Genomic DNA, 17,897 nt, shown 5'->3' on the forward strand with positions numbered 1-17,897 from the left:
AGCCAGTTAACTCTAATGAATTTATCCTCCTCAGAGGTAACTCTGGGTCTTCCTTTCCTGTGGCGGTCCTCATGAGAGCCAGTTAACTCTAATGAATTTATCCTCCTCAGAGGTAACTCTGGGTCTTCCTTTCCTGTGGCGGTCCTCATGAGAGCCAGGTAACTCTAATGAATGTATCCTCCTCAGAGGTAACTCTGGGTCTTACTTTCCTGTGGCGGTCCTCATGAGAGCCAGTTTCTTCATAGTGCTTTATTGTTTTTGTGACTTGAAATTTCCCGGATTGACTGACATTCATGTCTTAAAGTAATGATGGACTGTTGTTTCTCTTTTATTATTTGAGCTGATCTAACCATAATATGGACTTGGTCTTTTACCAAATAGGGCTATCTTCTGTGTACCACCCCTACCTTGTGACAACTGATTGGCTCAAATGCATTAAGGAAAGAAATTCCACAAGTTAACTTTTAACAAGGCACACTTGTTAATTGAAATGTCTAGAGTGTGCAAAGCTGTCAGCAAGGCAAAGGCTGGCTACTTTGAAGAATCTCAAATATATAATATATTATACCTTTTTGGATATTACATGATTCCATATGTGTTATTTCATAGTTGTGATGTCTTCACTATTATTCTACAATGTAGAAAATAGTACAAATAAAGAAAAGCCTTGAATGAGTAGGTGTGTCCACATTTTTGGTACTGTATACTTTTACCCTATTCTATATACCCGTATGCTTCTTTAAGAGGGTTTAAACTATATCAACAGTGAATAACTCTTTAACGTCTGGATTACACACGCACACACACACTACTAACACAGTACTCAACTAGTTCAATCTGAATCTGGGTTGAATGGAGATTAATTAAAAAACACCACCTTTCCTGTAATGTAACTAAATCCCAAACTGGTACAGCTCATAAGCGGCCAGGTGGGTCACGTGTGTTTGTGTGTGTGCGTGCATCTGTGTATGTACAGGGGGCAGGAAACACTAAATTCACCAGAACATTTCCTGCTTCACTCCCAACAATAAGAGGGTGACCACTTTTGGCCAGCCTGATGACTGGCCAAAAACAGCATAAACCTCCATCCATGGTACCATGTGTTTTCCTGTTTGGTTTCCACTGAACATGACCCATGTCTCCTACAGCTTAACTTTAATTAGGCTATAGACCATCCTGGCTCTAACCTGTGACTCCAGCAAAAAAGGCTCCCAAAAAGGTGCGGTAGGTGCTATGAACCCTTAGAAAAAAAGGGTCCAAAGTGTTCTCTGGCTGTCCCAATAGGATAACCCTATGAAGAACCCTTATGGTTCCAGGTAGAAACCCCTTACATTTTAGTCATTTAGCAGATGCTCATATCTAGAGTGTCTTACAGTTAGTGTGTTCTTCTTAAGACAGCAAAGTGGGACAATCACATATCAAAATAAAATCAAATGCCAAATTTACCGAATACAACAACAAAAAAACAAAGTAATCAAACAAGTTAGTTGACTTACAATTAATGGAGGACAATCCAGTTCTAGGAGAAACAGTGATATCTTTTACAGAAACAAATGGGAGTTCTCTCTGACATGTGTACACCAGTGAAATGCTTACTAACAAGCCCTTAACCAACAATGCAGTGTTAAGAAAAATACCAACAAAAAAACGTCAGTGATGCAAACCGTTAGGATGCTCTCGACGGTGCAGCTGTAGAGAACCTTTTGAGGATCTGAGGACCGAAGCCAAATCTTTTCAGTCTCCTGAGGGGTAATTGGTTTGATTCTGCCCTCTTCACAACTGTCTTGGTGTGCTTGGACCATGTTAGTTTGTTGGTGATGTAGACACAACTCTCGACCTGCTCCACTACAGCCCCATCGATGTGAATGGGGGGGGTGCTCAGCCCTCCTTTCCTTTAATCCACAATAATCTCCTGAGTCTTGATCACGTTGAGGGAGAGGTTGTTGTCGCAAAACACCAGTCTCAACATCAACAGCGAAGAGGCGACTCCGGGATGCTGGCCTTCTCGGCAGAGTTCCTCTGTCCCGTCTCAACATCAACAGCGAAGAGGCGACTCCGGGATGCTGGCCTTCTCGGCAGAGTTCCTCTGTCCCGTCTCAACATCAACAGCGAAGAGGCGACTCCGGGATGCTGGCCTTCTCGGCAGAGTTCCTCTGTCCCGTCTCAACATCAACAGCGAAGAGGCGACTCCGGGATGCTGGCCTTCTCGGCAGAGTTCCTCTGTCCCGTCTCAACATCAACAGCGAAGAGGCGACTCCGGGATGCTGGCCTTCTCGGCAGAGTTCCTCTGTCCCGTCTCAACATCAACAGCGAAGAGGCGACTCCGGGATGCTGGCCTTCTCGGCAGAGTTCCTCTGTCCCGTCTCAACATCAACAGCGAAGAGGCGACTCCGGGATGCTGGCCTTCTCGGCAGAGTTCCTCTGTCCCGTCTCAACATCAACAGCGAAGAGGCGACTCCGGGATGCTGGCCTTCTCGGCAGAGTTCCTCTGTCCCGTCTCAACATCAACAGCGAAGAGGCGACTCCGGGATGCTGGCCTTCTCGGCAGAGTTCCTCTGTCCCGTCTCAACATCAACAGCGAAGAGGCGACTCCGGGATGCTGGCCTTCTAGGCAGAGTTCCTCTGTCCCGTCTCAACATCAACAGCGAAGAGGCGACTCCGGGATGCTGGCCTTCTAGGCAGAGTTCCTCTGTCCCGTCTCAACATCAACAGCGAAGAGGCGACTCCGGGATGCTGGCCTTCTAGGCAGAGTTCCTCTGTCCCGTGTCAACATCAACAGTGAAGAGGCGACTCCGGGATGCTGGCCTTCTAGGCAGAGTTCCTCTGTCCCGTGTCAACATCAACAGTGAAGAGGCGACTCCGGGATGCTGGCCTTCTAGGCAGAGTTCCTCTGTCCAGTGTCTGTGTTCTTTTGCCCATCATAATCCTTTATTTTTATTGGCCAATCTGAGATATGGCTTTTTCTTTGCAAATGTGCCTAGGTGGCAAGCATCAAATGTGCCTAGGTGGCAAGCATCAAATGTGCCTAGGTGGCAAGCATCAAATGTGCCTAGGTGGCAAGCATCAAATGTGCCTAGGTGGCAAGCATCAAATGTGCCTAGGTGGCAAGCATCAAATGTGCCTAGGTGGCAAGCATCAAATGTGCCTAGGTGGCAAGCATCAAATGTGCCTAGGTGGCAAGCATCAAATGTGCCTAGGTGGCAAGCATCAAATGTGCCTAGGTGGCAAGCATCAAATGTGCCTAGGTGGCAAGCATCAAATGTGCCTAGGTGGCAAGCATCAAATGTGCCTAGGTGGCAAGCATCAAATGTGCCTAGGTGGCAAGCATCCCGGAATCGCCTCTTCGCTTTGACTGGTGTTTTGCGGGTACAATTTATTGAAGCTGCCGCCACTCCTCTTTCTACTCTGGTTAGGGCCAGTTTGCTCTGTTCTGTGAAGGGAGTAGTACACAGCGTTGTACGAGATCTTCAGTTTCTTGGTAATTTCTCACATGAAATAGACTTAATTTCTCTGAACAAGAATAGACTGACGAGTTTCAGAATATTTTTTTTTGTTTCTGGCCATTTTGAGCCTGTACTCGAACCCACAAATGATGATGCTCCAGATACTCAACTAGTCTGAAGAAATCCAGTTTTTTTGCTTCTTTAATCAGAACAAACACTTTTCAGCTGTGCTAACATAATTACAAAAGGGTTTTCTAATGATAAATTAGCCTTTTAAGCTGATAAACTTGGATTAGATAACACAATGTGCCATTGAAACACAGGAGTGATGGTTGCTGATAATGGGCCTCTGACTCCTATGTAGATATTCAAGAAAAAAAATCTGCCGTTTCCAGCTACAATAGTCATTTACAACATTAACAATGTCTACACTGTATTTCTGATCAATTTGATGTTATTTTAATGGACAACAAATGTGCTTTTCAAGGACATTTCTAAGTGACCCCAATCTTTTGAATGGTAGTGTATGTAAAACATCGGACAGACACCCATCCGGTGCATTCGGAAAATATTCAGACCCCTGGACTTTTTCCACATTTTGTTATGTTACAGCCTTATTCAAAAATGTATTAAATAAACACCATAATGACAAAGCAAAAATCATTTTTTTTATTCCCCAGATGTATAAAAAAAGTGATGTTATTTACGTAAGTATTCATATACTTTGCTATGAGACTTGAATTTCAGCTCAGGTACATCCTGTTTCCATTGATCATCCTTGAGAAGTTTCTACAACTTGATTGGAGTCCACATGTGATAAATTCAATTGATTGGACATGATTTGGAAAGACACACACCTGTCTATATAAGGTCCCACAGTTGACAGTACATGTCAAGAGCAAAAACCAAGCCATGAGGTCGAAAGAATTGTCCGTAGTGCCCCGAGACAGGATTGTGTCGAGGCACAGATCTAGGAAAAGGTACCAAAAAATGTCTGCAGCATTGAAGGTCCCCAAGAACACAGTGGCCTCCATCATTCTTGAATGGAAGACGTTTAGAACCACCAAGACTCTGACTAGAGCTGGTTGCCCGGCCAAACTGAGCAATCAGGGGAGAAGGGCCTTGATCAGGGCGGTGACCAAGAACCCGATGGTCACTCTGACAGAACTCTACGGTGTGGAGATGGGAGAAACTTCCAGAAGGACAACCATCTTTGCAGCACTCCACCAATTAGGCCTTTATGGTAGAGTAGCCAGACGGAAGCCACTCCTCAGTAAAAGGCACATCACAGCCCGCTTGGACGGCCCCAGGGAGACTCTCAGACCATGGGAAACAAGATTGTCTGGTCTGATGATACCAAGATTGAACACTTTGGCCTGAATGCAAAGCATCACATCTGATGGAAAACCTGGCACCATCCCTAAGACGAAGCATGGTGGTGACAGCATCATGCTGTGGGAATGCTTTTCAGCGGCAGGGACTGGGAAACTAGTCAGGATTGAGGCAAAGATGAACGTAGCAAAGTGCAGAGACATCCTTGATGAAAACCTGCTCCAGAGTGCTCAGGACCTCAGACTCGGGCGAAGGTTCACATTCCAACAACAAGACAACAAGCACACAGCCAAGACAACGTAGGAGTGGCTTAGGGACAAGTCTCTGAATGTCCTTGAGTGGCCCAACCAGAGCCCGGACTTGAACCCGATCAAACATCTCTGGAAAGACCTGAAAATAGCTGTGCAGTGACGCTCCCCGTCCAACCTGACAGAGCTTGAGAGGATCTGCAGAGAAGAATGTGAGAAACTCCCCAAATACAGGTGTACCAAGCTTGTAGCATCATACCCAAAAAGATTCAAGACTATAATCGCTGCCAAAGGTGCTTCAACCAAGTAGAGTAAAGGGTCTGAATCTTTATGTAAATGTGATATTTTAATTTTCTTTTCATCAATTTGCAAACATTTCTAACAACCTGTTTTTGCTTTGTCCTTATGGTGTGTAGATTGAGGGGAAAAAAACAATTGAATCAATTTTAGAACAAGGCTGCAATGTAACAAATGTGTATACGGTCAAGGGGTTTAAATACTTTCCGAAGGCACTGTATGTACTCACTGTGAGTCCTTTTGATCAATGTGTGTGTGGTTGTGATCTTATGTTTAGCAGATGTTGTTAAAACATGTGAAATCAGCTCAGTTCTGCGAATTTCTGGGAAATATCCTGTGCCTGTGTTGTTATCATAATGATTAGCAGGGCTAGTTCAAACATCTGAAAACATACACTGTGGTGTGTATGTGCTACTTAGATTGAGATGTTTATTAAATCAATTCTATTGAGTGAACATTAAACTCAAAAGGAGCCCATGGAGATGTTTTAAGATTGCTTGCAAGATATTCAAAAGAATTCGCCATCTGCTTGTAGGTGTTGGAAGGGCATGGTGTTGGGGAAAGCACAGAGACAGAGCTGAGCCCTGACAGATGGTTCATCGCCCCTTGGTACATCTTCTTCCTGGCCTGGCTCATACCGTCCCCTGCCCTTCTCACCAACATCCAACGCTTCAAGGCGCACCTTCACTCTCTGCCCTGACACTCCATCTACCTCTGCCTCATCTATTGACCCTGTGTTGTGTGCTAAACACATTTGTGGAGATGTTGGTTCAGATGATTTCTTTAATTGCACTATTTTCCTCCTGTGGTATTTCCTCTTGTGATCGTCACCTGGTGAAAAATATCTAGCAAAAGGTCTGCAAATGTCTTTGTCTGATTATTTATACTTGTGGCATAAAATATGACTGTTCTGTATCAGTCACTCAGTAAACTTGTATTGCTTTGTAAATGAGCTATTTAAATTAGGTTAATGTCTTGGGAGTCTGTTCTTATTGCTTACAGCTGGACAGTCATTCTCACCAATGTACCATTACACAAGGCTTTGCATGGTCATGTAGATTAGGTTACTGTCTTGAGGATCTAGTCTTAATATACTGTATATGACAAACTAAAACAACATGAGGATGAAGTGACTGTCATTACGGTAATCTTTATTGTGATTTGTAATGTGTGAATAAGAAAAACAGTAGCTCACAACATGACATACTGTATAAACAGTAATCTCCCAGAGAAAGAGAACATATTTACTGTAGGGTGTCACGCGTGATGGCAGCATCCTGGAAAGACACTCTACCAGCTGGTGTGAGGAAGTACTCCTTGAGGTTGTTGGACACGTCTTTAGCAACTCTGGTTGCTGTCTGCCAACATGTTCCTTGGGTCCAGGAAGCTGGTGTCCTCTTGTACCACCTGCCTTCACTCTCCTGGGCACAGGTCCCCAATGGGTGTGGAGGGGTCAACAAACGTGGGGTGGGTGTACCGTGTTGATGACTCTGTTGTCAGTGTCTGTGATGCAAAGGTAGTTGTAGAGGGCCACGCAGGCCTTCACAATGGTCTCAGCTTGCCCTGGACCAACCTCATTGACTTGTCCCAGGATCCTCCATCTTGCAGCAAGGAATCCAAAGGAGTTCTCTAAAACTGGCTAAAACTCTACTCTGGCTCCCCCTAGTGGATATCCACTACACAAGGCTCCTCTTGCTTGGTAAGCTACTCTAGCTCCCCCTAGTGGATATACACTCCACAAGGCCCATCTTCCTTGGTAAGCTACTCTGGCTCCCCCTAGTGGATATGGACTACACAAGGCTCCTCTTGCTTGGTAAGCTACTCTGGCTCCCCCTAGTGGATATACACTACACAAGGCTAATTTTGCTTGGTAAGATACTCTGGCTCCCCCTAGTGGATAGACACTACTCAAGTCAGACTTGCTCCACTCTGGGTGGAGCTCAACAACGATGTGGACAAAGGTGCAGTCTGCCCCCAAAAATCCAGCTCCATCCATGCACATGCAAGCATGTCGATCGACGGAGTGAACCTTGCGGTGACCTTTAGCCTGCAGTGGCAATATGACTCCAGCTAGCTTGCCCCACTACCCCAAAGCTATACCCTAGCAGCCTTTCACTTCAAACAAGGACACTGACATGCTTTGTACTCTGTATGTACCAATAGATATACATTTGATGTTGTTGTGTTTTGAAAAGCAGAAGAGGACAGTAAAGACAAACAAACTGAGAAAAAGGAGAGACATTTGAACAAAGAAACATTGTGAACCACAATGTTCTCTCTCCATCACCATCTCTGTCTCTCGTTTGTCTTCAGTCATCCTCCTTTCTCCCCCCACCCCCACTTTCCACTGACATCTGGTTATATATATACTGAAGGGTTCTCTGATCACAGACCCAGCCCTCCTGTCCTCCTCCCCACTTTCTATACCTGGGCTGGCAGAGCTTTAAAGAGGCTGTGTTCCCCCATATTCCCTCAGCGGAACGTCACTGATTCTCGATTGTTCACAGTGAGAAGGGATAGAGGTCTGTAATCAGACTGGAATAGAGTCTGGGAGAGAGAGTAAGAGGGGACGGGGGTAGGATGAGGAAGAGAGGGCTCACATATGCTCTACTTTCACCACTCCAGTGAGTTTAATAACTCAACCTGCCACACACTTCCACCTCGCACATACTCACTCATGCACACATGAAAACACATATGTACACTGCCTTTATGCGCTAAATACAATCTCTTATGCATCCCCAGTTGGTAGGAAAGAGTATTAAGAGGCTCTTACCGCAAGGCCTGGTTCACCCTTTAGCCCTTGGGGTCCTGGCAAAAGTAGAGAAAAATGGGTCGGCTCCACATCGTACGTCTGCCACCAGCCCGTGGTGGGGAAGTTAAAGGGTGCATAGGTGGGTTTGGTGGGCCGTTGGGTGACAGGTGCATTGGTGGCTTTCGATAGCTTTCGATTGGCAGGTGCATTGGTGGCTTTGAATTGGCGAGTGGCTGTGACTTTAGGCTGGGCTATTGTCTTTTTGGGTGCTGTAGGCTGTGGTTTCTGTAGTAGTTTCTTTGGCCCAGGGCTGACTGCCCCCTGGGCTAGAAGGGCAGAGTCTGGATTCTTCTTGGTAGGCTTGGCCGCAGCAGTGAAAGAGGGTTTCTTCTTTGCCTCCAGCCCCAAGGTGGTCTTCTTGGGGCTGCTGCGAGAGGTGGGCTTGGCTAGGATGGGCTTGGCAGGGGTGGGCTTGGGAGGGGTGGGCTTGAAATTGGCAGGCTTAACAGGGGTGGGCTTGACATTGGCGGGCTTGATATGGGTGGGCTTGGGGGATTTCTGAGTGATGGGGTAGGAGGGAGGGGCGACTCCATTCCTGAGTGGTGCTGTAATGGTCTCGCTCTGGGCCTTGGTCGGGAAGGCTAGCCCAGGCCCTGTCATCAGTAACATCACAGTACCAGGCAGGGGAGAAGGAGTGGTCCTAGGGGTGGGCTTTAGCAGGATGGCCGGCACCACATGCCTAACAGCAGAGGCAGCTGCAGTGGCGCTCCTTGCTAGGTTCATGACCATGGGCTTCCTGTTCAGCTCGGAGGGAGCTGGCAGGGCCAGGCTGGCCGTGATGTTGGGGTCTCGGGTTAAGAGGGGAGCTATGTTTGGCCTGTAGGTGTCACCCTCCCTGCACTGTTTCTTAATGTACCTGCAGTAGTTGTGAGCTGCCTGGGAGGAGGGGATCAGGTCAAACTGGCAAATGGCACCCTCGAACTGCACCGAGCCCTGGCCCATCTTCCCGAGCAGGAAGGAGCTCTCAGGATCCAGGCCTTCTCTGTCTACCGAAGTCAAGTCTGCGTGAACGCTCTGCTTCCCACAGGCAGAGTATAGAGTCACCCTTTGGTCACGGATGTCCAGAGCCAGATGGTGCCACTGGCCATTGCGGAGGTCGTAGTGGAGTGGGACGGCGCTCTTGGGCCCTGTGTGGAGGACAAGCTGCCCCGGGGTCAGCTGCAGGCCTAGCAGGAGCCGGCGGTGGCCGGTGAGCACGGTGAAGAGGAAGGCGTTGTTGACACGGTGGGAACGCACACTCAGAAGCAGCGCCAGGTTGGGCCAGTAGGACGGTGGTATGACTGAGCGGGCAGGGGCCTCCACACGTGCCTGTTGGGTGAGGATGACTCCCGATCGGAACGGAATGATCCCTGGACGGATGGAGCTTGATGGCTTCTCTCCCTTGAGCCCCAACCTCTGGAGGATGTCCACATCTGCAAGAGAGCAGGACAGGTTTATGATCAGAGTGGCCACGCACACGCACACACACACACAGAGACACACATACTGTGAAGGAAGAATGGCACTGGGAGTAACTGTTTTACGGGCTGCTGACCAGTTATACTATTTTGTGGGTTTTTTGCACTGATTTTAACTGTTTTTATACATAATGTTTCCGTCATCGTTTCCTATGACCGAAAAGATCTTCTGGACATCAGAACAGTGATCACTAACCTTGATTTGGTGGAAGAAGTCTACTTCAATAACTCAGCTCAAGCAGAACATACGACTGACCGGAGACCAGGCCCTAATCTAAGGCACCCGGAAGAGGAAAAACAATATATAGAGGCCAACCCTGATGAAACAACAGCGACGAGTAAATAAAATGCCTCTACCTTCTGTTCTATTGGCGAATGTACAAACACTGGAAAACAAACTACACGTCTCTGTTTGAGACGATCTTATAAATGGGACCGTAATATCCTATGCTTCACTGAGTAGTGGCTGTACGAGGACATGGTTAATATAAATCTAAAACAAACTACACGTCTCTGTTTGAGACGATCTTATAAATGGGACCGTAATATCCTATGCTTCACTGAGTCGTGGCTGTACGAGGACATGGGTAATATAAATCTAGCTGGTTTTCTATGCATCGACAGGACAGAATGGCAGCGTCTCATCAACTGAAGGGCGGGAGTGTGAGTCTCTTTGTGAACAACAGCTGGTGCGCAATCTCTAATATTAAGGAAGTCTCGAGGTTCTGCTTGCCTGAGTTCGAATGCCTCCTGATAAGCTATAGACCATACTATTTACCAAGAGGTTTCATCTATATTTTTCGTAGCCGTCTGCTTACCACCACAAACCGATGCTGGCACTAAGACTGCAGTCAACAAACTAAACGCAGCAAAAAAGAAACATCCTCTCACTGTCAACTGCGTTTAGTTTCAGCAAACTTAACATGTGTAAATATAACAAGATTCATCAACTGAGACAAAAACTGAACAAGTTCCACAGACATGTGACTAACAGAAATGGAATAATGTGTCTCTGAACAAAGGAGGTGGGGGGGATCAAAATCTAAAGTAACAGCCAGTATCTGGTGTGGCCACCAGCTGCATTAAGTGCTGCAGTGCATCTCCTCCTCATGGACTGCACCAGATTTGCCAGTTCTTGCTGTGAGATATGTTACCCCACTCTCCCACCAAGGCACCTGCAATTACTTGGGGGGAATGGCCCTAGCCCTCACCCTCCGATCGAACAGGAACTGTCCAGTCGCCGTGAGCCACTGAGGTCCACGTTAAACCTGCTACGTGTGGTTCCATAATGATTCAAATAGCCCTATAAATCTACCTTAACCCTCACTAATCATGGAACTGTCCAGTCGTCGTGAACCACTGAGGTCCATGTTAAACCTGCTACGTGTGGTTCCATAATGATTCAAATAGCCCTATAAATCTACCTTAACCCTCACTAATCATGGAACTGTCCAGTCGTCGTGAACCACTGAGGTCCATGTTAAACCTGCTACGTGTGGTTCCATAATGATTCAAATAGCCCTATAAATCTACCTTAACCCTCACTAATCATGGAACTGTCCAGTCGTCGTGAACCACTAAGGTCCATGTTAAACCTGCTACCTGTGGTTCCATAATGATTCAAATAGGCTACATGTCCCAATTTTTTGCACACTAAAGTGAGAGTTATAAATGTATGTGGGTATTACTGACGGTGGCTCCCAATAGTGGCTAATATTTAACATGATACAAAATGTAAAATATAATGGAGAAAAGAGCATAAACAGGTTCAGCCCGACAGAATCCTATAGCTTGCGTCTCCAAATGTCACCCACGCAAATGATGAGGGCACACAATTAATAATGGTACAGTTATTTATATACTACTTAACTGTAGAAAGGGGCCTCAATACATGTCATGTTGATTTGATTTTCAGTTTGCTTCCATATGACTGATTTCACATTCATCTCTAGGGATCCTTCTCAATCCCCTTCTCCAAATCAGTTACTCATTTACCTAGCTCTTATCAATTTATAAATTACAGTGCATGGAGAATGCTGTTTTTTCTATCAGAAAAAATCAAGTAGATGCTTTTTCCACTTTTATGGACCTTATTCGTGGGCTCCTCGCATGTAAAGGTAGTAGATTTAAGTCATGGTCTGAATACGACATATCTGTAGACACACCTCCGCCACACCTTCATTTCTTAGATCTCCACCCAGAACAAATAGCGGGTGCATAGCAGGCAATTCTCATGCATAAGTTCAAGGTCATAATACGCATAGAGAAAAGTACAGAAGAAGGGAATTATGTTCCATTTGTGCGCCTTTAACTCGGGTCGGAATTGCCCCCTATGGCCTATGCCTCTTCTCTTCTAATTCAATTCCACATAATGAATGAGTTCAGGGCCTCATTACTCCAAAATAGTACAAAATAATGTTAATTTGAACCAGAGCAGTTATTGTAATTGTGTCAATTGTGTTCATTTGTGTCTTTGGAAAGCCGCAAACCTCACAAGAGCCATCACACCTTAATGAGCCGTTTGAGCTCTACACACACATTGCCATGGAAATGTCCAAACAGCATGTTTACAGGCTTGTGCTATGAGCACAATATAACTCCAAACCAATCTGTTTTTACTGCTTTTCCGCTATTAAATAGGGACTGTGAAACCAGGGTGGAAAAGAAAATAAATTAATGCCAGAAGGAAGTAATGTCTTACCTTCAGAGTGTACTTGTGCAAGTCCCAGGTAGCAAGTACAATATAAAACTGTACAGAGCAATAGGACTCTCCTGTGAGGAAGAAAGGAGAAGCTGGTTAGAAACACTCTACAGCAAATCATGTTACAGCTAGGTTGGCTCAGATGAGATGTATGAGCATGACATGAGAAAGACTTATGAGTGTTACTGCATTATGGGGACGTCAGGTGAAATAAAAAGCTTAAATCTGGGTCAGAACATACCCCAAAACAACAACAACCCAATCACAGTCTGTCATTTAATTACTCTCTCCATCATAATCAGAATTAACATCATCATAAAGAATTGCAATAAAGTTCTCTGCAGAACTATTTCACGTTAAAGGTAGCTTAGTCTCTAACACCCAGCAGCAGCAGCCTCCAGTGAACATGTTCCTCTCACCACACTACAGGGGCTGACCAGGATCGAGTTCACTAGGCCACGCAATGGAAAACCTTCAAATAATTTAGCAATTGAAAGCTACAATAAACATTTCATAATGGGTCCAGGTAGTCCCTCCATGTTTCAGTCTGTTTTCTATTTCAGTCTGGTGTCCCAAGAGGGGTGAGGTGAGTGAAGGACAGTTGGACTGGTAGCTCCAGAAGGTGAGGTCAGTATAGGTGCATCAAAGCTGGGACCGAGAGACTGAAATACAGCTTCTATCTCAAGGTCATCAGACTGTTAAACAGCCACCACTAACACAGAGAGGCTGCTGCCTACATACAAACTCGAAATCATTGGCCACCTTAATAAATGGATCACTAGTCACTTTAATAATGGCACTTTAATAAGGTTCACATATCTTATATTACTCATCACATATGTATATACTGTATTTTATACCATCTATTGCATCTTGCCTATGCCGCTCGGTCATCGCTCATCCATATATTTATATGTACATATTCTTATTCCACCCCTTTAGACTTGTGTGTACAAGGTAGTTGTTGTGGAATTGTTAGATTACTTGATAGATATTACTGCATGGTCGGAACTAGAAGAACAAGCATTTCGCTACACTCACATGAACATCTGATAACCACGTGTATGAGATCAATAAAATGTGATTTGATTTGGGTGAATAGGGGATCCTGTAACAGGAGGAGCTGTCACTTTGGTTATTACCATCGGAAGACATTGAGAGACACTGGAGGAAATGTCTAAAGCAGCTGTGGTTGTGGTTAACCCCTCCCCTTCCCCAGTCTGAACAAAGTAATTCTGCTTTAGCAAATAACAACCCGGAGAACCAGAGACTGCTTTGAAACCACGGTCTGATCTCACAGTAAGTAATGCAGCGGAGTGCGATCATCACCAACCCGACACCACTCTTAACAGCTGGTTGTGTGTGTGTGTGTGTGTCTCATGACAAGCAGCTGGTTGTGGTCTTAGATTGTCTCTTATCAGCTGGGCAGGGATCTGCTGGAAGTGAGTCTCATTCTGTCAGTCGGTTTACATGTGTCTGAACCAGACTTAATGTTGAGTGAACTAAGTTTGCTTGAAATTAACAGTATTTTTACAGTTGCACTGTTTTTACAGACTAAAGTCTACCTACTGGGCCGGCAAAAATCTGTATCCTAAAGGTGGTTTGGTTAGAGGAGATAGTGATGCTTGTATGACGGGCTCTGTGGCAGGTCTGGGTTATGTGGGTTTGCTGGACAATTGGATTCTATTCGTTTGGAAACAACACTGCTTTTTAATAAGCAAAAGTTGCAGCCTTGTTGGTTTAGTTCAGACGGGGCTGTGTGACTGGTCGTTGGAGCTCAGACAGCTTCGGCATACAGTATAAATACGTCTGACGTCTGCATATATCCTGTCTTTGGCGGTTTCACACTGCAACACCAGGGCTGACTTTACAGCTGAGAGATTTGCAAGCAAGTTGAGTCTTCAAAATACAGGGCCAAAAGAACAAGAAAGCCTAAAATACTAGTCAGCACAACCCTCAGTCAGAACTCACTTCATGGATCTACTGTTTCTGTTAGACCAGCTCTGCAAGAACCATTGGTTGTCTCCCAGTGAGCAAAAGTATATAGTTTAGTAGGAATGCCTGCCCTCTCAAAGACCTCTCCATCCTGGTTGACAACTCCTCAGTGTTGCCCTCCCAGAGTGAAAAAAACCTTAGCGTGACCCTGGACAACACCCTGTCGTTTTCTGAAAACATCAAAGCAGTGTCCCCCTCCTGCAGGTGCATTCTCTACAACATCGGTAGAGTACGACCCTACCTCACACAGGAAGCGGCACAGGTTCTAATCCAGGCACTTGTCCTCTCCAGTCTGAACTACTGCAAATCGCTGTTGGTTGGGCTCCCCACTTGTTTAATCAAACCACTGCGACTTATCCAGAACACAGCAGCCCGCAAGGTTTTCAACCTTCCCAAGTTCTCTCATGACACTCCACTGGCTTCCAGTCGAAGCTCGCATCCACTACAAGACCATGGTGCTTACCTACGGAACAGCAAGAGACACTGCCCCTCCCTACCTTCAGGCTATACTCAAACCCTACACCCCAACCTGAGCACTCCATTCTGCCACCTCAGGTCTCATGGCCCTCCCACCCTGTCCCAATGGTGGATCCAGCTTCTGAAAACATCAGAAAATCTACCTCTTCAAACAGTATCTTAAATAATCCAATCGGAAATGGTCTATTATTTATTGCCCCCTTTGACATCCTTAAGTCATGCCAAAGCGCCCAACTGTTCAGATGTTGAAACCTCAATGATGCCTGGAGCTTCTGAGTGACCATTACAATCAATTTACCAGGCAGCTTGTCTGATTTAAAAATGCCATTATACTAAAGCTCTGTTTCTCATTTTGTAGTCCGTGTGTAGGGCTCCTCTTCCTCTACTTCTCTGCATGCCTTCGACCTTTGTGGTTCCACTGACCTCTGTCCCTATCCTCACACTCTCTGTCCTTTATTACCTTCACCATCTATCTCTGTCCTCTCTTTTTTTCCCAATTTGTATTTCGCTCTTTCTATATGTATTTCTCTCTCTCTCTCCCCTCTCTCTGTGAGAGGGCTATCCATCTGGTCTCAACACGTATACACATTTGATTGAACTTTGATAATATCCAGTTTTTTATTAGCTGTTTAGTTTGAAGAGTAGATAGCCTAACAGTGACTGGCTGTGGACATACATTTTGTCAGGACATGAATTGAGGCACTGGACATTCCTTGATCTACTTCCTTGCTCTTCCCTTCCTTCCCTCCTCCTTTTATTGATTAACAGACTTGTTCATTCATTGGGGGTAATAAGATTTTGGGATATTCCTTTCATATACGAAATGGTAAAATGGTAGGCTATTTGATAGTGAAAGTCATCTGATAAAATATGAATAGTATGACCTATGAAAAAATGAAAGCGTATTTAGCCTCCTTTATGAAAATGAAAAGTTGACAAACAAACAACATGAAAGAGACTGATATAACAAGAAGTTGCTTGTTTTGAGACGGATAATGGACTGACGAAAACCAAAAACAGATGGAACTCAAAAGTTGACAAATCACTTCACAGAATCTCCCTCTTCGATAAGACTGAGAGATAGCTGTTCACACAACTCACCCGCGGACTCCAGCTGGTTTAAAGTGTGGAGTGCGGTCATTATCCGGGTCCATCGTTAGTACTTCATTATGCAGTGTGATTTCTTACAAAAGTTCATCCTTCACCAAAACGACCCGGTTTAATACCTTATCACTTGAACTCTTTATAGTGTTGCAAAACAAAACGACGAAACGTCCCTGGAAAGGTCAACACTTCAGAGGCTTCGGCTAAGTGAAAACGAATGTCACATGGCCTTCTAAATACGGCCACTTTTAGACGAAAGACGTTCGTTTTCAGTCGCCGGAGAATTGAATATGCTTAATTGTACGCGCACTTTGCGCTGAGAAAGTTACTGCTTTTGATGAGAGCGCCGTGCATTCCAAAGATAACACAGCAAATGTATTTTAGGTCATTTCTCAAACGAATAAAAAACCTACAGTAGGCATATAGTAGCATATGCATCTTCTCACTATCGCCCTCAACGGTATTCTCCTAAAACCATTGCTTGACTGCATATTCGACCTAAATTAGCCTATTGTAAAATCACATTCGAAAAGGTTACAAAGTAGATCCTGTTCCAACTGAATCAGTAACTTTCTCTGGAGCTTAATACAAACAAACAGTTTCGGGATATTTCAGACTCTAGGCAACTGTAAACCTGCCACAAATGAACATTGGTTGTGACAGGCTGCTGGACCATTGTCAGCCGGCAGGTAGAACACATACCAAGAAGGTTAGGGCAGTAAACGGAAAAGTCGCTAGTTCGAACCTCCGAGCTGAGTAAGTGACAAATCAGTCGATCTGCCCAAGGCACTTCATCCTAAATGCTCTGGATAAGAGCGTCTGCCAAATGACCAGGTGAAGGTGGAGGAGACGGGTTAAATAAGTATTTTTCATCATTGAGACATGGATTGTGTATGTGTGCCATTCATAGTGTGAATAGGCAAGACAAAATATTGAAGTGCCTTTGTACGGGGTATGGTAGTAGGTGGGTTTAAGTGTGTCAAGAACTGCAATGTTCCTGGGGTTTTCACACTCAATAGTTTCCTGTGTGTATCAAGAATGGTCCACAACCCAAAGGACATTCAGCCAATTTGAGCCAGCATCCCTATGGAACGCTTTCGACACCCTGTAGAGTCCATGCCCCGAAATAATTTAGGCTGTTCTGAGGGCAAACGGTGGTGCAACTCAATATTAGGAAGGTGTTCTTAATGTTCTGTACACTCAGTGTATATAGGCTAGGATAACTGAACATCTGCATTCAAAATCACATCGTAACTATCAGTCAGGTCCACTTCAATTAGGCTGCATATGCAAGTGTGTGAGTGACTCCATCACTTTCATATCAACTTTTCTGATTCCATCACAAAAAAACATCCAGTATAGAAATACTTACTTTGTGTCGAGATGAGAGGTTCTGCAATCTCTCCTTCGGATCCCTAGATTCATTTGTATTCATTTGTCCTGGCAGTCAAAAACCTGATCTGTTAATCACAGCGTGACTCCTTTGCAAGGGAACAGAACGCACCGGTTGTCCTCTAACACATTTGAGAAGCTTGCAATAAAGTTCCAAGGGAAAGCTCTTCTATTGATTTGCCTATCAAGACCAACTGAAATGACTGTAGTCAGCCAGAGAGCAGTTTGACAGGAAACTTTCCAGGGTGACTTTCTTCCGATATTCCCCGTGGTTCATTCATTTATGCCGATCCGTAATGAGGGACGTTGAATCAGAAAGAAAATGTTTAGTTCTTGAGGGGGTTACCGAGTCAGGAGCGGAGAACTCATCCTTTTCCTTTTTAAACAGCCTCTCTGTGGGTGACCGACCGTAAGGCACCGCAGCACAGGGTGTCGGGTTACAAACCTAGTCGGGGTTACAAACCCAGCGGTTGCGCTGGGCAACTACACGAAGCCTCCAGGGGGTGGCCACACGAACCCGCTTAATCGGGAAACTGTCCTGTTAAAATGACCATTGAAATAAAGGCACTTTATAAATAATTTATAAACAGGAGCAAGAGCCTTTGAGATAGACCTGATAACTTAAAGCTGCAATTT

General features: G+C 45.1%; 1 protein-coding gene across 2 annotated transcripts in view; it reads right to left on the minus strand.

Moving 5' to 3' along the window:
• col27a1a (collagen, type XXVII, alpha 1a) overlaps positions 1 to 17,617 on the minus strand; it is a 230,409-nt gene extending 212,792 nt beyond the window's left edge. Inside the window, exons 1-3 of one of the 2 annotated variants that reach the window (XM_031803202.1) lie at positions 17,242 to 17,617; positions 12,294 to 12,364; positions 8,097 to 9,547 (exon numbers count right to left, since the gene is read on the minus strand). In XM_031803202.1, coding sequence (XP_031659062.1) covers positions 8,097 to 9,547; positions 12,294 to 12,364; positions 17,242 to 17,294 — 1,575 coding nt within the window. In that variant the 5' untranslated portion in view covers positions 17,295 to 17,617. Of the gene's footprint in view, positions 1 to 8,096; positions 9,548 to 12,293; positions 12,365 to 15,866; positions 16,088 to 17,241 lie in introns of those variants that run through there. The other variant, XM_031803203.1, reaches the window with a different exon arrangement.
• Between the last annotated feature and the right edge of the window lie 280 nt (positions 17,618 to 17,897).

Source organism: Oncorhynchus kisutch, linkage group LG23, assembly GCF_002021735.2.
Source record: "Oncorhynchus kisutch isolate 150728-3 linkage group LG23, Okis_V2, whole genome shotgun sequence".
Classification (NCBI taxonomy): domain Eukaryota; kingdom Metazoa; phylum Chordata; class Actinopteri; order Salmoniformes; family Salmonidae; genus Oncorhynchus; species Oncorhynchus kisutch.